The sequence below is a fragment of the Gorilla gorilla genome, chromosome 15 (assembly GCF_029281585.2).
Source record: "Gorilla gorilla gorilla isolate KB3781 chromosome 15, NHGRI_mGorGor1-v2.1_pri, whole genome shotgun sequence".
In the NCBI taxonomy this organism is placed as follows: Eukaryota; Metazoa; Chordata; class Mammalia; order Primates; family Hominidae; genus Gorilla; species Gorilla gorilla.
The window spans coordinates 80,793,141-80,814,483 of NC_073239.2; the positions used below are offsets into that span (position 1 = coordinate 80,793,141).

The 21,343-nt window shown below is 39.7% G+C and overlaps 1 protein-coding gene across 11 annotated transcripts in view; it reads left to right on the forward strand.

Moving 5' to 3' along the window:
• Positions 1-21,343, forward strand: part of SYNE2 (spectrin repeat containing nuclear envelope protein 2) — a 374,696-nt gene that overhangs the window by 38,814 nt on the left and 314,539 nt on the right. For all 11 annotated transcript variants that reach the window (XM_055362017.2, XM_063697890.1, XM_055362019.2 and 8 more), the window contains exon 2: positions 18,139-18,268. In XM_055362017.2, the coding sequence (XP_055217992.2) occupies positions 18,190-18,268 (79 nt within the window). In that variant the 5' untranslated portion in view covers positions 18,139-18,189. The remainder of the gene's footprint in view (positions 1-18,138; positions 18,269-21,343) is intronic.

A 21,343-nucleotide genomic window follows, 5' to 3' on the forward strand; every position in this document is an offset into this window, starting at 1 on the left:
GGCACGAGGAGGCGGTCAGAACTTGAGGGCTTATATACTAAAGGATGACGAAAGTGTAGAGAAGAGGCCAGCCATAGGAAAAGGGGAGTCACTTATGGGAAGGTGACTAGGAAATGTGTGATATACAGGGGTTGTTAGTAAGGTTTGTCTTGGAGATTAAAGTGCCTTCTTCATTGATGGGAATTGTTAAGAGACATCCCCCTTTTCCTGGTGCAGCAGAGGGGGACACTTTACAAATGGAAATTTCCTTTATACATGTAAATTTCCTTTACAAAGAGAAAAAAGGTCTGTTTTTAGAATTTGCTTGCTGTTCTCAGTTGTCTTCGGCTCAAAATAACCTTTATGCCAAAGAGGAATATTTTGGGGTGACATTCTGGCCCCCTTTACAATCATATATGTATATATATATAATTCGGGGCTGTAGTGAGACTTGGACATTACAAGACAAAACAGACCTTATCTGAAAAAGATTGCTTTTGCTAATTTGCTCTGTAAGGGAACACAGTTAAAGAGAAAGAATGGGTCCCGGCCAAGCAGCAGCTGGTGCCTCTGTTGATAAAAGCACGTGTAATTTGGGTCGGTTATAGTAGTGTGGGCCAAAAGGAAAAAGCAAATCACTCTGCCTTTGCCCATTTGTAATAATAAATTAATTTCTGCATGTGAAAGCATCCCTGCAGCTGCCACGAAAATTGGCAAATATTTTTCTCAAGAAATAGTTTGTTTCAGAAACAAACTTATGATTTTAACAGCTAACATATTTTTGGCTGTCATAAGTGTTTGCTGCCAAACATTTCAAATTTAGAGATATTTCTTTTAAATATCTTGGGGAGACTAGTGTTTGGAATTTTAAAATAACAATCCTTCATCAGTGGGAAAATGCTACACAACAGAAACGTGTAAAAATGCTCGTGCAGTTATATTATTCAAACGCTTGACAAACATACTGTTATAATTACAGTGAGATCCTGCATGATTTTCCCCGAGTATTTCTTATCTTCTCAGAATTTTGCCAGCTGTACTTGAAACCATTTTGACCACAGCGCAGAAGGACTAGTTCAACTTTGTAAATTTCACAGTTCCTCCATTCCCCCCAACCTTTTTTTCCCTCAGAGCAGTTTTTCCCAGAGTAGTTTCATGTTCTTCTTGAAAACCCAAGGAAAAAAAACATTACAAGCAGAAATTGGCATTTTTACCTTAAAATACATCCAGGAAGATATTTGAAGTCAATTCAGTTTTCCATGGCTAAGAATTCTGGTCATTTGGGGAGAAAAAAAAATTGTCAAAAATGGAAGAAAGAGAAGCAATTCAAGTGAAGATATCCAAGGAAGGAATTGCAACTTCTTTTTTGTATTCTGTGACTCATGAAGACCTGAGGTTAAAAATTATTTTTAGTATTATTTCTGTTGTTATTTGTGTGTGTGTAAAAAATAAATCCTTGGTGTACTTTTTTTTTTTTTTTTTTTTTTTGTAGAGACAGGGGTCTCACTATGTTGCACAGGCTGGCCTTGAACTCTGGGGCTTAAGCAGTCCTCCTGCCTCAGCCTCCCAAGTAGCTGGCCTATAGGCTAGGGCTACCATGCCTGGCTGTTTTATTTATTTAGTTTTTAAATTTATTCATTCTCTTTTATTCACAAAGGATTTAAGATGATCACAACAAATACATATAAGATCAGATATTATATGTCAGTCAAAAGTAAAAACAAAACATAATACAAAGGCCAGAGAAAAACAAATACAGTGAGGGTCTACACAGTTACTAGAGTTAGACCTCAAAGTTAGCCCTGTGTTTTGGGGCAGCCAAAGTGAAAAAGGAACATTAATTATATGGTTCTTGTTTTTAGAAAAGAAAACAACAACAAGCACCCATTCTTCATTTCTCAAAGGAAATGAAGTATTTTCTAGCACTAAATTCTTTAAAAAAAAGAAAAAGAAAAAAATTTAATAGAAGGGCTTCCTACACGGAGAAGCTGAAGGTTATAGAAATGGTGTCCTTGGCCAGGTGCAGTGGCTCACACTTTTAATCATAGCCGTTTGGGAGGCCAAAGCAGTCGGATCACTTGAGTCCAGGAGCTCGAGACCAGCCTGGGCAACATTGTGAGACCTATTTTTTTTGTCACTACAAAAAAAATTAAGAAATTAGCTGGGTGTGGTGGCACACGCCTGTAGTCCCGTCTACTCGGGAGGCTGAGGTGGATCACTTGAGCCTGGGAGGTTGAGGCTGCAGTAAGGTAAGATCGTGCCACTGTACTCCAGCCTGGGCAATAGAGCAAGTCCCTGTCTCAAAAAAAGAGAAACTTTCTTCAACAACATTGCTCAAGTTATTAATTCTTTTTAAAAATCTTTTCTCAAACATCTATTATGTAGCAACTATATGGCATACACTATGCTACGTAATAAAGATAAAACAGCAAGCAAAACAGCCCTTCTCACAGGACTAGAATCTGGAATCTGAAGAATCTGTTTCACAGGGCCAGGGTAGGCTCAGTGTGGAGAGTCTAAGGAGTGGGTTTCTCCTTGTTAGCTGGCCAAGCTAAACATTCAGGATGTACAGCCTCTAAGTGATGCAAGGATGTCTGTAGTATACTCCAGCTTAAAATGCCTGGAAAGGTCTAATGAGCTAGGCGATGGGAGTCAAGGCTCCAGCCAGCTTGGCTGGGATGCAGGGCTGAGATTATTCCTGGAGTGGGGAGCAGAGATGAGTGATCTGTTAGTTACTCAGTTACTTCTTTGGGGAAAAAGGCCAGTTCACCTCGAGCCAAGTTACCCAATGACAGACTGACCTAATTATTTGTTTCTTTTCAGTTCTATGTTAAAAGTTTAAACAGTTTGTATAAGATAATATGGTTTTAACAGCTTTTTGAAGATGCATGTGATGTTTAAGATGGACTTTTTCTTTTTAATGGGCTGGCATTTTATGGATTTTTTTTTTTTTTTTTTTGAGGTAGGGCATTGTTCCTGTGCCCAGGCTGGAATGCAGTGGATGTGATCATAGGATCATAGCTCACTGCAGCCTTAATTAAGCTCCTGGGCTCAAACTGTCCTCCTGCCTCAGCGTCTTGAGCAGCTAGGACTATAGGCATGCTCCACCATGCCCTGCTAATTAAAAACAATTTTTTTTTTTCTAGGAATGGCATTTTGCTATGTTGCCCAGGCTGGTCTTGAACTCCTGGCCTCAGGCGATCCTCCTGCCATGGCCTTCAAAGTGCTGGGATTGCAGGTGTGAGCCACTGCATCCGGCCATTATAAAATAACATGTGTTTGCATTGCTGGAATGGGAGTGTGCTGGGGCAGAGGTAGATAAAAATACACTGCAGAGCCTGGACTGCTGTTCTCCCAGAGAGGAGATTGAGGGGCAGAATGAGGGAATGGAGGGAAGGCAGAATAAGTATATTCACCAGAAGTATAATCATTACCAATATATTCTTTGATGTAAAGTGTCCTTAGGAATATATTTTTATTATGAATAATAATTCATTATGGCCCTCACTACGTTCTCACTCTCCATTACTCTGTTCCATACTACCCTAGAAACATTGTTAATCTGTTGCTTGTAGGCAAGACTCTGTTGATTCAGGCTTTCTATGGGACTGCGGCTATTGGTGATACACGTTTAGTTCAAGAGTGATGGGACATAAATCTGGCAGAAATGATAGTAGGTCACAAAGTCATTCCTGTGTTTTCCGTAGGGATGCTTTAGCATGTTGTCTACAAATTAGGCCTCTTCCTAGAGCTTACAGCTGGAATCTAGCTGTCTTCAAGTGATATGGCATTGAGAAATATTAAGATAATCTCGTTTATTGAAAGCACATAAATTTCCATTTTCTTTTTTTTTTTTTGAGATGAAGTCTCGCTCTGTTGCCCAGGCTGGAGTGCAGTGGCACAATCTTGACTCACTGCAATGTCTGCCTCCTGGGTTCAAGTGATTCTCCTGCCTCAGCCTCCAGAGTAGCTGGGCCTACAGGCGCCCGCCACCACCCCTGGCTAATTTTTTTTTTTGTATTTTTAGTAGAGACAGGGTTTCACCATATTGGCCAGGCTGGTCTTGAACTCCTGACCTTGTGATCTGCCTGCCTTGGCCTCCCAAAGTGCTGGGATTACAGGCGTGAGCCACTGCACCTGGCCAAATTTCCATTTTCTACTACCAATTTTTTCTTTCTCACCAATGAATAACAGTTTACATTTGTGGCCCAGGAAGGGTGGCTCACACCTGTAATCCTAGCATTTTGGAGGCCAAAGTGCATGGGTCACTTAAGCCTGGGAGTTTGGGACCAGCCTGGGCAACATGGCAAGATCCTGTCTCTATCAAAAAAAAAAAAAAAAAAAAAAATTCAGAAATTAGCTGGGCAGGTGGTGTGTGCCTATTGTCCCAGGTACTCAAGAGGCTGAGGTGGGAGGATGGCTTGAGTCCAGGAGGCAAAGGTGGCAGTGAGTTGAAATAATTGTGCCACTGTACTCCAGCCTGGGTGACAGAGTGAGACCCTGTCTCCAAAAAAAAAAAAAAAAAAAAAAAAACCTAGAAAAAATTTACATTTTTGTAATTTCATCACAAAATTTCATTACAATTTTGTAATTTCAACATGCTACATACTAAATGAGATAATCATCTTGTCCTTACAGAAAGTCTGTGACTTAATTTATTTATATCCTCTCTTATTCCAGGGAAAAGTTTGAAGCACTTTATAGAGAAACATAAAATTCAATAGAAGAAAAAATAGATGAGGACATTGGAATGAAGGAAAAATAGGGATAGGTGGATGTAGACAGTGGTAAAGCAACTTATTTTCTATAAAGTCGTTTGTAGTTGCTAGAGATGGGCTGTAGCAGCCAAAAAAGGGAGGGAAACCTTGTTTATAAAAATAACATGTTCATTAAATTAAAAGAATAGATGCCTAGGATCACAGTTTTTCTTGGTACTGAGACCTGAGAGAATTTTCCATAGCATGTTCTCATAAAAGGAACACTGGTTTATGGGCTGTGTACTCCCGAACTCCTGTAGAAAGAGTACAATGGTAGGTTTCTCTTGACTGTTTCCTATCATATCCTGCATAGTAAGGCTTGTGGGATCACACTGAAATACATTTTAATAAAAGCAGTTCTCTGAAGGGGTAGAACAATGCAGTTCAGGTTCATGGCTCCCTGGCAGCTGGACAGGATCCAAAGACAACATCCAGGAATGGGTGGACTCTGTTTCAGGCATTCCTCCATGAATATTATTTCTTGTAATCCAGTGTTTGTAAATGCGTGGCGGAGAACTTTGGGTTAGATTCCTTGGCAGGAATCTGAAAGTCTGAATGTTGGCCTGGACAAAATCATTACCCTCATTTAACAGATGAAGAAACAGGACCTTGGAGAAGCTGATGATTGCCCAAGGCCGAGTGGTCAGTGGAGAAGCTGGGACTACAGCCGAGTTCTCCTGGCTCTAAGTCTAGTGCTCTTTCAGCCATTTCCTCTCACTTCTCTAACTTACATAGAATTCTGTTAAAATTTTAAAGAGTTAATAATGACTATTTTAAACATTGATAATGGACTCCCCACTTAGATGTTTAACTAAGTAAACTATATCGCTGAAGTCTGTCCTCCCAGTCCTTTGCCCTCCACTCTGTGAAGTGGTGGGTATCCTGCCTTAGCATGTTTTTGTTCTTTTACTGTATATGTGTTCATGTGTGTGTTTAAAATGTACATAAATGGCCTGGCGCAGTGGCTCACACCTGTAATTCCAGCACTTTGGGAGGCCAAGGCAGGCAGATCACCTGTCATCAGGAGTTTGAGACCAGCCTGGCCAACATGGTGAAACCTCGTCTCTACCAAAAAATACAAAATTTAGCGAGGCATGGTGGTGCATACCTGTAATTTCAGCTACTTGGGAGGCTGAGGCAGGAGAATTGCTTGAACCCGGGAGGTGGAGATTGCAGTGAGCTGAGCTTGTGCCACTGCACTCCAGCCTGGGCGACAGAGTGAAACCCTATCTCTAAATAAATAAATTAATTAATTAATTTACCTAAAGGACATATGACTTCATAGCATGTCTATCCTTTGTGCTGGCTCGTTTCCCCACCTTTGTAGTTCTGATATCTATCCATGCTGATATTGGCTGTTCATTCATTTTAGCTGTGAATAGTCTTCACTTCTGCATGAATCAGCGAGTTTATCTGTTTCTCTGCTGACAGTATTAGATTATTTCCACTTTTTTCCTTACAAACAGTTCTACCCTGATTATTCCTGAATGTGTCTCCTTGCGTATACGTGCACTTTTACAGGATTTTTTAGTTGGCAGAAATGAGCATCAGGCAGATGTGAGAACATCTTTGCTGAGCCCTCCTGGGCCAACCTTGGACCCAGCATGCCATTTGGGTTCATTCGCAGCCGGTGCTGTTCTGGCCTCAGTGGGCCTTCAGCTGCCCTCGCAATCCTTGTATGCTTCTTTGGTTGGTTGGTTTGTGTTCTTAACTGGCCTGTTCCAAGCATCGTTTATTCCTCAAGGACCCCACACCACCCATGCTCCCCCTGCTCCTGCTCCCAGGAGATGACCTCAGCTCTTATTTTCCTGAGAAAAATGAAGTCAGATGATGAGAGCTCCCTTCATTCTTCTCTACTTCAAAATTTCTCAGCATTCCTACCCAGAGGAACAGCGAGCATGTTTTGCAAACCGCAAATTCTTCATGGAATGCATGGAGGAATAAATTTTTTAAAAAAGTTTCTGAGATCCCAAATTGGAACTTTGTCTTATCATGAGCTGCTTTATCTTCAAAGCCACTCATTGAAATCTCTCTGACCACAGCCGCCAGCTCTTCTAGTGTATTTCCTAATGTATGCAAACCGTAATCGTTCTTCAGCCTCACTGAGACAGCAGTCTGTACACTCTCTCATTTCATGGGTTCACTCCTGCCTGTAGTCATATCCCTCCTTCCCATGTAATCTTCCCCACAGCTTGCACCCGAAACCTCACTCTCAGAGCCCTCCCTTTTCCTGCCTCAATCTGCTGCATCACTATCGTCCTGGGAACATCCCTTTATTTCTTCTGTATTCAATGCCCAGTCCCTGTTTTTCTCACTTTTAGTTTAGTGTTCTATTTTGTTGGCATACTTACGTTCATCTTGTTTTACCTTATTTTGTTGGTATAGTTTTATTTTTTTTTTGAGACAGAGTTTCGCCATTGCCCAGGCTGGAGTACTGTGTTGCCATCTTGGCCCACTGCAGTCTCTGCCTCCCTGGCTCAAGCGATCCACCCGCCACAGCCACCCGAGTAGCTGGGACTACAGGCGCATGCCACCACACCTGGTTAATTTTTGTATTTTTTGTAGAGACGGGGTTTTGCTGGTTGCCCAGGCTGGTGTCGAACTCCTGGCCTCAAGCGATTCGCCCACCTTGGCCTCCCAGAGTGCTGAGATTACAGGCATGAATCACTGCACCTGGCCCTCACCAGTAGCTTTCTAAGAACAAGTGCTTAGGACATACATTTTTTTTTGAGCTTTGTGTGTCAGGAAATTACTTTTTTCTACCCTAACACTTGATTCATACTTTAGCTGGATATAAATTATAGGTTGAAAAGTTTTCTTTTAAAACTTTGTTCAATATACATATAACATAAAGTTTATCATCCTAACCATTTTTAAGTGGTATTAATTCCTGCTGGTGGATTCACATTGTTGTGTAACCATCACCACCATCCATTTCCAGAACTCTTTTCATTTTGTGAAACTGAAACTATATATTCATTAAACAATTAAAAGTTAATTAAAATAGTTAACTCTCCATTCCCTGGCAGCACCATTCTACTCTCTGTCTCTGTAAATTTTGATGACTGTAGGTACCTTATGTAAGTGGAATCAGACAGCATTTGTGGAAAATTTTCTGATTATGTGTTGATTTCACATTTGTGAATGTCAGGTTTTTTAGCTTTGGAAGTTTTCATCCTTAAGTTTTTTTTTTTTTTTTTTTTGAGATGGTGTCTTGCTCCGTGTGTGTAAGTGGAGTGCAGTGTCACGATCTCAGCTTACTGCAACCTCCGCCTCCTGGGTTCAAGCAATTCTTCTGTCTCAACCTCCCAAGTAGCTGGTACTATAGGCGCCTGCCACCACACCCAGCTAATTTTTGTATTTTTAGTAGAGACAGGGTTTCACCTTGTTGGTCAGGCTGGTCTTGAACTCCTGACCTCAGGTGATCCACCTGCCTTGGCCTCCCAAAGTGCTGGGATTACAGGCATGAGTCACTGTGCCTGGCCCTGTTTGTTAGTTTTTTTGAGACAGGGTCTTGCTCTGTCACCCAGGCTGGAGTGCCGTGGTGCAATCATGGCTTATTGCAGCCTTGACCTCCTGGGCTCAGGTGATCCTCCTGCCTCAGCCTCCCAAGTAGCTGGGACTACAGGCACACACCACCATGCCTAGCTAATTTTTGTATTTTTTGTAAAGATGGGGTTTTACCATGTTGCCTAGGCTGGTCTAGAACACCTGGTCTCAAGTGATCCTCTTGCCTTGGCTTCCCACAGTGCTGGGATTACAGGCGTGAGCCACTGTGCCTGAGTGTTTTCACTCTTTGTTCTAGTATGGTGACTAGCTTTTAATTTTTACTGCTGATTAAGAAATAGGATAATCCCTATAAATGTATTTCACAGATTATAATAAATACCATTTATATACTGTGTAGTATATTTCTTATAGTATTTAATAAATGTTAATTGTTGTCATTTTTAGTTTCATGAGTGTTTTCCTTGAATTCCGACAACCACCTTAAACGAGAAGTATTATTCCCATTCTACAGCAGTGGATACTGAAGTTCAGAGCATCTGGGACTGGGTCAGGGCCAGCGGAAGGCTCTTTTAGGGAAGTGGCTACATTTCCTCAGGATGTTCTGATCATGGGTTAAGTGGGTGGTTTCTCACCACAGTTGGTATTGGTTGGTGACACTGCTTTGTTGTGAGATTGCAAGCCCAGTGGCATCATGATTTGAGAATTGCTACATTTTTGTTTTCCAAAAGTGTAATGCATAGATAGGTGTATTAGTTTGTTGTCACGCTACTGATAAAGACATACTTGAGACTGGGAAGAAAAAGAGGTTCAATGAACTTAAACTTCCACATGGCTGGGGAGGCCTCACAATCACAATGGAAGGGAAGGAGGAGCAAGTCATGACTTACATGGATGGCAGCAGGCAAAAAGAGAGCTTGTGCAGGAAAACTCCCCCAATAGTAACCATCAGATCTCATGAGACTCATTCACAATCATGAGAACAGTGCAGGAAAGACCCACCCCCATAAATCAATCACCTCCCACTAGGTTCCTCCCATGACACGTGGGAATTGTGGGAGTTAAAATTCAGGATGAGATTTGGGTGGGGACACAGCCAGACCATATCATAAGATTGGTTGTTCTGGCATTTGTGTGGTGTCGTTAGAAGAATAAAGTGCCCAGGAGGAGGGAATAGAGTGGATCTTACAAATCACCTGACCTGGAAATATGCACCAGTTGCTTCTAGTCAAATGATGACTACAGAATAAATAATACGGGGAAAAGTTAATGGGAAAAAGATGAACAAATTTATTGCAGTGTTTCACCAACTTTCTGCTGTGAGCTTGTAAGTGGACTGTCAATTGCTAGGAATAGCTCTACAATTTAACTGATAAAGGAGAAGATCCTTCCAAATTCCTAGGTGGACTATAAATAACATAGTACAGCTGAAGAATGGAAAAAGAACAGGAGAGACACCCCAGGGAAAATGCTGGCTTTAAAATCACTCTGTTAAAGAAATAACGTGAATGCTACATCTGTTACGATATACCTTCTGGTCAGCCTTTAAAGATAGGACAGATGCTTCTTCCTCACCATTGACAGAGTGGTTTTTCAGTTAGACTGGCAGGGCTTGTTAACAAACTGTCTACTAATGAGAAAACGGAAAGCTATTGAGCTACCAAAAAGACTTTGGGAGTAGTTTTTAGAAATTTCTGACACACTCAGAGAATTTTAAAAATATTTCATTTTTGTCAAGAGAGTATTTTTGTCCTTGTTATGAAGACATAGATGTACAGGTTCTATTGAATATGGAATGAAGAACTGAACCTGAACTAATAATACCTTATTCTCATTTTGCTGTCATTTCATTAAAATAAAAGCCAAATTGTTATTTCAGTAGAAATATGCATCTGTCATTTAAAATTTTAAAAACGCAGATAAAAGGAAAATAAAAATCACCCATAATCCCTTTCATTTCGGATACTCTCTATTAAAATTCCATCTTTTAGTTGAAAAAAACCAGAGTAAATGCCAAGATTTCTTTAAAAAAGGGAAACTCACTAGTGTTTTGAGGTTTTAATTGACACCACAGGATTATTGCATAAGCAAACCACAGTCATTTCAAAATAGTTTGTCAGCCGGCTGCAATTGCTCACATCTGTAATCCCAGGACTTTGGGAGGTGAGGCAGGAGGATGGCTTCAGTTCAGGAGTTTGAGACCAGCATGGGGAATATAGGGAGACCCTACCTCTACAGAAAATTTAAAAATTAGCCAAGCGTGGTGGCGTGTGCCTGTAGTTCTAGCTACTTGGGAGGATGAGGTGGGAGGATGACTTGAGCCCAGGGAAGTTGAGGTTTCAGTGAGCCATGATAGCACCACTGTACTCCAGCCTGGGTGACAGAATGAAAACTTGTCTTCAACAACAACAAACCAAACAAAACCAAAACCCCCAAATAGCTTATGTCATTGGTAAAAGCATGTATATTAATTTACATGTATTTTAAAAACAATCCCACATTATTCCACTTCATTTTAGAAGCTTTAATGCCACTACATTCTTCACCCAACCTTTGGTTATGTTTCTGAAGATTTTATTCACTTTTAAGAGTAGTTTCATTTAAGGTCAGGCGTGGTGGCTCATGCGTGTAATCCCAGCACTTTGGGTGGCTGAGGCGGGCTGATTATCTGAGGTCAGGAGTTCAAGACCAGCCTGGCCAACATGGCAAAACTCCATCTCTACTAAAAGTACAAAAATTAGCCGTGTGTGGTGGTACGTGCCTGTAATCCCAGCTACTAGGGAGGCTGAGGCACAAGAATCACTGGAACCCGGGAAGCAGAGGTTGCAGTGAGCCGAGATTGCACCACTGCACTCCAGCCTGGGTGACAGAACGAGACTCCATCTCAAAAAAAAAAAAAAAAAAAAAAGAATAGTTTTATTTATTTTAATACTAAACCCTGGCTTTGTTACATAATTGTGGTAACTTTTATTTGAAAAGAAAAAGTAAGGCCAGAAGGAGTACCCAGGAAAGCTCTTCTGGGCTGGAATTTACCTGGGCACAGCTGCTGTGTTCTCCTTAGAGGAGTCAAAACACAGTGATAGATTTCGGTTGCTAGAGACCCAGGAGACTCAATCTAGCCCTTAGCTAAATCTAGCCCTTAGCCCTCACTCCTCTTTCTTTCCTTTTTGTTTTTTTCTTTTTTTTTGGAGACAAGGTCTTGCTTTGTCACCCAGGCTGGAGTGCAGCGGCATGAACACGACTCACTGCAGCCTTGACCTCCTGGCCTCAAGTGAGGTGGGAACCTCAGCCTCTGGAGTAGCTAGGACTACAGGTGTATGCCACTATGCCCAGCTAATTTTTTTGATTTTTTTGTTGAGATGAAGGCTGGTTTCGAAGTCCTGGTCTCAAGCAGTCCTGCTGCCTCTGGCTTCCTAAGTGCTGGGATTACAGGTATGAGCCACTGCACCTGGCCTTTGACTCGTTCTTCTGCCTTCCTTTTTCAAAGCCTTTCTAGCTTCTGAATTCAAATCCTGAGAAGTTCCTTGGAACTTTTCTTTTCTACTCTGTTCCAGTTTTTCATGGGTCCTATTTGGTAAGTAAATTCCTCCCTAGAAATGTCAGCAGTTTCTCACCAAAAACAATTGTGTTGGAAATGTCATCAATAAGTCTCTTCAATTATATCCTCATGGCCTCTGTAGCATGTTTTGACAAATAATTGTGCTATGACAGTATTTGGGTTAATAATCTAACACTTCGAATGGATTCAGTCTTCAAAGTTTGGTTTTACTTTTGATAGACGTTTCTAGAAGCTCTAAGAAATTGTCAAGGAAGTAAAAAATTATGAATATATCTTTTGCCTTGTTTGATAATAAATTTTCATGGTTGAAAACAGAAACTTCTTAGACATCCAGCTATTTTAAGGTCTCAATTGGTTTTTTTTGGGTGCTATGTTATCTAATTTTTTTCTGACACCTTTATTATTTATTTATTTATTTACTTTTTAGAGGTAGTCTGTCTATGTTGCCCAGGCTTGCCTCAAACTTCTGGGTTTGAACAATCCTCCCACCTCAGACTCCTGGGTAGCTAGGACTATAGTCATGTGCCTGGTCTTTTCCTACATCTTTAATATACAATACAGTGAATTCCACATGCCAGTTGAGGACATGAATACTTCTTGGTTCTCCAGTTAACAACTTGTCTTTATTGTTTTGTTTTTATTTTTAATGTAAATACAACAAATGATTCTTTCCCCTACATTTGATACCTTATATTTGATTAATATTCAATGAAATGGCCATTCTTTTTTTTTTTTTAATTTCAGAGACATTCTATGTATTTTTTTAAATTTCAACTTTTGTTTTAGATACAGAGGGCACATGTGCAGGTTTGTAACATGGGTATATTGTAACCAGGTGGTGAGCATAGTACCCAATAGGTTGTTTTTCAACCCATGCTCCCTTCCCTCCCTTCACCCCTCTGGAAGTCTGCAGTGTCTTTTGTTCCCATGTTTATGTCTGTGTGTTCTCAATGTTTAGCTCCCACTTTGAAGTGAAAACATATATTATTGGTCTTCTGTTCCTGTGTTAATTCGCTTAGGATTATGGCCTCCAGCTCCATCCATGTTGCTGCAAAGGCTATGATTTTATTCTTTTTTATGGCTTGTAGTATTCCATGGTGTGTATGCACTACATTTTCTTTATCGAATCCACTGTTAGTGGGAACCCAGGCTGAATCCATGTCTTTGTTATTGTGAGTAACCTGGCAATAAACTTATGAGTGCATGTGTCTTTTTGGTAGCATGATCTGTTTTGCTTTGGGTGTATATGCAGTAATAGGATTGCTGGGTTGAATGTTAACTCTGTTTTAAGTTCTTTGAGACATCTGCAAACTGCTTTCCACAGTGGCTGCACTAATTTACTTTCCCACTGACAGTTTATAAGCGCTCTTTTCTCTGCAGCCTCACCAGCATCTGTTGTTTTTTGACTTTTAGTAGTAGCCATTCTGACTGGTGTGAGATGGTGTATCTTGGTGGTTTTGATTTGTATTTCTCTGATAATTAGTGATGATAAGCATTTTTTCATGTTAGTTGGCCACTTCTAAGTCTCCTTTTAAGAAGTGTCTATTCATGTCCTTTGCCCATTTTTTAATGGGGTTGTCTTTTGCTTGTTGATTTCTTTAAGATCCTTATAGATTCTGAATATTAGGCCTTTGTCAGTGCATAGTTTGCAAATGTTTTCTTCCATTCTGTAGGTTGTTTACTTTGTTGATAGTTTCTTTTGCTGCGCAGAAACTCTTTAATTAGATCCCATTTGTCAATTTTTGTTTTTTGTTGCTTTTGCTTTTGGAGACTTAGCCAAAAGTTCTTTGTCAAGGCTTATGTTGAGAAGGGTATTTCCTAGGTTTTCTTCCAGGATTTTTATAGTTTGAGGTCTTACATTTAAATCTTTTATCTATGTTGAGTTAATTTTTGTTTATGGTGAAAGATAAGGAAGGATTCAGTTTCATTCTTCAGCATATGGCTATACAGTTATCCCAGCATCATTTATTGAATAGGGAGTCATTTCCCCATTGCTTACTTTTGTCAGTCTTGTTAATATCAGATGGTTGGAAATGTGCAGCTTTATTTCTGAGTTTTCTATTTTGTTCTATTGGTCTTTGTGTCTGTTTTTGTATCAGTACCATACTGTTTTGGTTACTGTAGCCATAGAGTATATTTTGAAATTGGGTAGTGTGATGGCTCTGGCTTTGTTCTTTTTTCTTAGGATTGCTTTGACTATTTGGGCTCTTTTTTGGTTTTATATGAATTTTAGAGTTGTTTTTTCTAATTCTGTGAAGAATGTTCGTAGTTTGATAGCAATGGCATTGAATTTGTAAATTGCTTTGATAGTATGGTCATTTCAATGATATTGATGCTCCTAATCCATGGGCATGGAACGTTTTTCCCTTTATTTGTCTCATCTCTGATTTCTTTCAGCAGTGTTTTATAATTCTCCTTGAGATCTTTCACCTCTTTGGTTAGCTGTGTTCCTAGATATTTCATCATCTTTGTGGCTATTGTAAACGGGATTATGTTCTTGACTCTCAGCCTGGATGTTACTGGTGTATAGAAATGCTTCTAATTTTTGTACATTGATTTTACATCCTGAAACCCTGCTAAAATCACATATCAGTTCTAGTAGCCTTTTGGCAGAGTCTTTAGGGTTTTCCAGATACAGAATCATATCATCAGCAAAGAGAGATTGTTTGACCTCTTCTTTTCCTATTTGGATGCCTTTTATTTCTTTCTCTTGCCTGATTGCTCTGGCGAGGGCTTCCGGTGCTATGTTGAATAGGAGTGGTGAGAGTGGACATCCTTGTCTTGTTCTGAGTCTCAGGGGGAATTGTTCCAGCTTTTGCCTGTTGAATATCATGTTGGCTGTGGGTTTTTTCATAGATGGCTCTTATTATTTTGAGGTATGTTCCTTCAATGCCTAGTCTGTTGAGGGTTTTTTTAAATCATAAAGGGAAATATTGGATTATATAAAAAGTTTTTCTGTGTCTATTGAGATGACATATGGTTTTTGCTTTTAATTCTGTTTATGTGGTGAATCACATTTATTGATTTGCATATGTTAGAACCAACCTTGCATCCCAGGAATAAAGCCTACTTGATCGTGATGAATTAACTTTTTTATGTGCTGCTGGATTCAGTTTGCTAGTATTTTGTTGAGAATTTTTGCATCTATGTTCATCAGGGATATTGGCCTGAAGTTTTCTTTTTTAGTTGTGTCTTTGCCAAATTTTGGTATTAGGCTGATGCTGGCTTCATAGTATGAGTTAGGGAGGAGTCCCTCCTCCTTGGTTTTTTGGAATAGTTTCAGTAGGATTTGTACCAGTTCCTCTTTACACTTCTGGTAGAATTCAGCTGTGAATCCATCTGGTCCAGAGCTTTTTTTGGTTGGTAGGTTTTTAAAAAAATTATTATTGGTTCAACTTCGGAGTTTGATATTGGTCTACTCAAGATTTCAATCTCTTCCCAATTCAATCTTGGGAAATTGTGTTTCCAGGAATTTATCCATTTCCTCTAGATTTTCTAAGTTGTGTGCATAGAGTTGTTGTAGTGGATCTTTTGTATTTCTGAGGGATCAGCTGTAATATCTTTGTCATTTCTGATTATACTGATTTGGATCTTCTCAGAGACATTCTTACCAAATTCAAGGTACTGTCCAAATAATGCTTATTCTAATAGGACTATTTTGCATGAAATGCTATTTTGTAAAAAGTACACTCTTGTCTTGTTGAGTTGCTATAACAAAATACCATAAAATGGGTAGTTTGTAAATGACAGAAATCTAATCCAAGATCAACTCCAGAAGATTCAATGTCTGATGAGGGCCTGTTTCCTCATAGATGGCCATCCTGTCAGTCTATCCTCACATGGTAGAAGGGGTAAGGAGTCTCTCTTGGGCCTCTTTTATAAGGGGACTAATCCCATTAATGAGGATCACCTCCCAAAGGCCCCACCTCCTAATACCGTGACATTGGGGATTAGATTTCAACATATGGACTTTGGGGGACGTAAGAACTCAGTCCATTGCAGCTCCTGACAGTCGCATCCATCTCCAGTTTCAAGTGACGGGGCATGCAGTCTCCTTTGCTCTCAGAGTACCTTCTGTACTTGTTTATTAGAGGATTTTGCTTAATATTGTGTTCATTTATCATTCTCAGAGGATTGAATCTCTTGAGAGTGGCATCCAGCCTATATAATTATTTGTTGTGCAAATGAATGAAAACAAAAATAAATGACATATGGCAAACTCTCACTCACCTTAGGAGGCACCATCATGTGTTGGTTTAGAGCATGAACTCTGAAGCCCAAACCACCTGGATTCAAGTCTTGGCTCCATCATTTATTACCCGTGTGTCCTTAGACAATTGTGAATCATAGTGGTGCATCTAAGCTTTGTCTTTTCAAATGTGGAGATAACTGTAGTTCCTAGCTCTTACCATTGTTATAAAGATTAAATGAGGTTGTATATACAAAGTGCTTATAACAGTGCCTGTATACGGTAAGTACTGTATAATATTGCTATTATCCTTTTTTTTAAAAATAGCGATGACATGGAATAGTGTGTGCCCTTAGAAAATTCATTCTGGGGCCGGGCGCGGTGGCTCACGCCTGTAATCCCAGCACTTTGGGAGGCCGAGGCGGGCGGATCACGAGGTCAGGAGGTCGAGACCATCCTGGCTAACACGGTGAAACCCCGTCTCTACTAAAAATACTAAAAATTAGCCGGGCGTGGTGGCGGGCGCCTGTAGTCCCAGCTACTCGGGAGGCTGAGGCAGGAGAATGGCGTGAACCCAGGAGGCGGAGCTTGCAGTGAGCCGAGATCGCGCCACTGCACTCCAGCCTGGGTGACAGAGCGAGACTCCATCTCAAAAAAAAAAAAAAAAAAAAAAGAAAAAGAAAATTCATTCTGGAATTCAAATCTTAGGGTGCCAAAATGAAGAAGTGCTTTATCTCCACTTTGGGTTCAGGAGCCCCAGAGTATGGGAAGGGGTGGTGGAGGTCCTCAGTATATCGCAAAGCTGAGGATGTTTGTGTCTTTGTCACTCATCAGGCTGCCAAGGCTCATGGTGAACTCATAAACAGCCTTTCTTTTTGGTTAGAATCTCTCAATTCCATATAGCAACTCTTTTACCTCAGGCTGGTTGTGATTCATCTTAATTCGGAGGATAAACAAATTAATCATTAATTAGTCAAGTTAATTTGGTAGCTGAAGTCTTTAACAACAGTGATCCATGCAAGAGATAATAAAAGGGATATGGATGATAAACAGAGGGGGCAGGCAGGATTGAAAGATTTTTGAACTAGCAGGGACTGTTTAATGATTCTTATTCTTTGTATTTTTTGAAGTGTTCTGTTTAATATTTAATATGATTGACTGTATCTAGCTGTTGGCCTCATACTTATCTTTTAGTTCCACGCTGCCCCCCCCCCAGCATTTTATTATGCAAAATTTCTAGTATACAGCAAAGTTAAAGGAATTTAAAAGTGAATACCTATATCGTCAACACATAGATTCTAACATTAATATTTTGCAATGCTTGCTTGATCACAAAGCTGTACAGTTATCCATCCCTATGTACACCCCCAATCTACTTTATATTTTTATATGCTTGGTTAGGTTTATTATTTGATCATCCATATGGGAGAAGTTGGTGTTTTATAGTTATCCTCCAGAAACTAATAGTGGTAAATAAATACATGAAGCAATGCTTTTAAAGAGGTATGAAGTAAAAACTGCTCTCACTGGAAGGATTCTTTAAGAATCAAGGTGGGGCGAGGGGAAGAAATGTGTAGGTGAAAAAATAAGCCTTTGGGAAAATAATTCAATATATTAGATAACTCATTAAGATATTCTTTTTGATATATTAGATTTTTAGTTTCACTTTGCAAGCTATGCAGGCTCAGCTCTTATTGTTTCCAGTAAATGGCAACATAACTGGGGCAGAAAAGGAACTAAGTTCAAAAAAAGTTTTAAAGAAAATCCTTGAAGGTTGAAGGCTGACAATCACATAACACTAATGCCTAAGATATCAGTTTGTGTCAACTTTCCTTCCTCTAGACATGTTATTACATCGAATTGCCTGGCCTTCCTTTTCACCACTGGTATAGAATCCACAATGCTAGTTCTTCTGGAGTTCTGAAAGCAGCTCCAAAGGGCATGAATAAGTCATAGGGCAAAATCTTGATTATGATTCAAAAAGAAGGCATAGTTACTTTGTTCTTCATGAACCATGGGAGCACGTAGTAGAAAGCCATACTTGTTTTGGAGGACAGTTTTTGGTTGCTGCTGTTTTCTGGCAATGCATGTTTACTAGAAACAGAGCTGCAAAGTTACTAATGAACATTTATCCATTTCACTTTCAGTTCACTTCTTCAACTGAGATGGACATGATATAATCTCCATTGAGTGAAAGAATGGCATCTAGTCCTGAGCTTCCCACCGAAGATGAACAGGGTTCCTGGGGCATCGACGATCTCCATATTTCATTGCAAGGTAATTAAGATTGGGTGGGGGTAACACCCACAGAAACTGTGGAAACCTTGCTTTTATCTAGTTGCAAGTCACACTGATTTCCGTCTCTCTTATGGAGATAAATATATCTGTATTTTTCCAACTGTAGAAACCTTTTAATATATTTAAATGTCTTTATTTCTGCCTTAGCTCTCTGGGAAAGTAAGGAATACCTGCAAGGAATTTGCTATCTCCAGTTTCTTACTGAGTGTATGCATTTTATTTGCAGTGAAAATTAAATAGTAAACTGTAGTTTGCTTGGCATTGTTTTTACTTCTTATCTTTTTGTGTAGCTTCTTTTAAATGCACATCCTTGCCAGGTGCAGTGACTCATGCCTGTAATCCCAGCACTTTGGGAGGCCGAGGCGGGCGGATCACCCAAGGTCAGGAGTTCGAGACCAGCCTGACCAACATGGGGAAACCCCGTCTCTACTAAAAATACAAAATTAGCCAGGTGTTGTGACACATGTCTGTAATCCCAGCTACTGGGGAGGCTGAAGCAGGAGAATTGTTTGAACCCGGGAGGCGGAGGTTGCAGTGAGCTGAGATCGTGCCATTGCATTCTAGCCTGGGCAACAAGAGCGAAACTCCATCTCAAATAAATGAATGAATGAATGCACATCCTTATTTTGTCCTGATAGGAAGAGAGGTAATATTATAAATGAATGACCTTTCAGTCATGTGAATCATGTGTGCATGTATATAAGTGCTGTCATTTTTTTAAAAGTGCTTCTTGTGGAGTTTGGCAATATTTTTGTTGTATTTTGAAAATGCACTAGCCACTAGACCTTCTACCTTTGTTGATAAAGCAAATTTTGGAGTTAAGTAAAGTTAGCTAGTATAAAAGAAATAAGGCTATAGCAGGTCTTTGAAAATATTTATGGAACTATGTGTTTTAAAGTAATTTTAAGATTATGGGCAGTATTATGCAGCATTTTTAGAATGTTACTCAAAGTCATAGATTCTGAGTCATTTTTGGTAAAGATGCCAAAATTACTTTTTTTCTGATATTTTCCTTTAAATTAAAGATTTGTTTTGATGCCATATTGAGTGATTTGGCAAAAAAAATCTGTTTTGAATGATTTGCTTCTATATTTTGAGCTGAGATGGAAATCAATAGCTGTTAGAATAGGCAGTATCTGTATATATCAGCCTTTTCACAGTAATTGTTGTATACTTTGTGTAGAGTAAGAAACATTTAAATTGTTGAGAGGTTATACTTGAGGTAAGAATTTTTAAAATTTTCAGTAAGGACTTAAAAATAATGTCTGAATATTCAGGTGTAGTTGGAATCAAGCTTTCATTTAACTGGAAAAAAATTATTGTTTTTCTATGATGTTTTGGTTGCATGTAACGTTTTGGCTGCAATAAATAGGTAAATCAGATTTCTAATGCTGGCTCTGCCAATCACTGGTTCTTTGAACTTGGAGGAGAGATTTCATCTTTTGAGTCTCAGTTTCCTTATTTGTAAAATGTGAATGAGAGTTCCCACACTGCAGCTGCATTTTGAAGATGAACAGTAAGGGAGACAAAGGGGCTTAGCACAGTGCCTAACACAGACTAGGGACTCAATATGTACATCATACTTTCTTTTTCTATGTTTACGGCCAAAATCTTATTCTCAGAGTATTTCTTGTCCAAGAGCACATGGCTGGAGTAGAAACTTCATGATCTATAGGAAAAAATTGTAAACCAGATGTCTGGTTTTTTTCTGCTTTTTCTTTTGTTTGTTTTGTTTTAACATTTCTGTTCAATGGCTCCCTATCACATGTGGGATGAAGTCCAGACTTCTTGGCGTGGTTCAGGCTTTTACTGGTCCAGTGCTTGCCTTTCTCTCTGCTCTTATCTCCCACCATGCCCCATAAGCACTCTGTGCTCCAACCCCATGGTTCCTTAAGGGGCCGTATTCTCCCTGGTCCGCCAGCCTGTGTGCTTTCATTCAGATTGTTTCCCTTGTAGCTCCCCTGGCCCCTCCTCCAGCAGCAGAAGTCATCTGCTCATCCATCCTTCATACATCCTTTATCCATCCCCAGGACAATTAGAATCAGTTTCCTGTGAGCCCTGCTCTCTCTTAGGCTGAGATAACGTGCTCCCTCCTCTGTTCTCCCGTAGTATCTCTTTGAGCACTTGGTATTATTATTATTATTATTATACATATCAAGTAATATTTTCTTCCCCACAACAGAGGGGACATTTTGACTTTTATGTAGCATGCTGTAACTTACGTAGCACTTTTGCATACATTATCTCATTTGATCCTCACAACCACATTATGAAGTAGATTTAAAAAAAATCTTTGACAATTGAGAAAGAGGCTGCAGTTCAGAAAGAATGAATTACTTGCCCAGAGTCCCGCAGCTAGTGAGCAGTGGAGCTGTGTTTTGACTAGGACAGTTTTCTTTGTATTGTACCATGCCCTCTTTGATACACTTCAAAGAACAGTTTGAAAGAGGGAGTTTCCTTAACAACTTTCACTGGAAAATTCATTAAATCTTAGCCTTAACCTATTCAATCCGTAGCAAGTTTTCACATCCAGAATATGGAGGGCATCTTTAAGTAATATTAGTGATCTCAGGCTCATAAGTAGCTCAAAATAATTAGCAAATTACTGAGAAATGAGTGGTTTCTTATAGCATGTTTTGAATTATAGTAGGTTATACAATCTGTTTTACAATTGGAGAGTAGTATGGACTGTTTTGCAATGTAAGTGTGATATATGTGCACTGGTCAGTCTGAATGATTTCCTTTAATTATGTATTTAGACGAATCGTGGTGCTGGACACATTGCTGTCTAGGGGGACTGGTAGAAAGCCAATACTATAATGTCAAGGTGATGCTGGGCAGTCTGTTCACATTAGCCAGGTACCCTCAAGAGATACCAACCAAGAAGTTCCCATACCTATAAGATGAAGGCTTTACGGCGAAATGAATAGATTTCCCAAAGTTAAGTTCCATATTGTTATCAGTGAATTTGTAATGATTCTTTCAGCCTAAGTTGTTGAAGGAAAGAAGGAAGGGAGGGAGGAAGGAAGAAAAGAAGGCAGACACTTGTATATA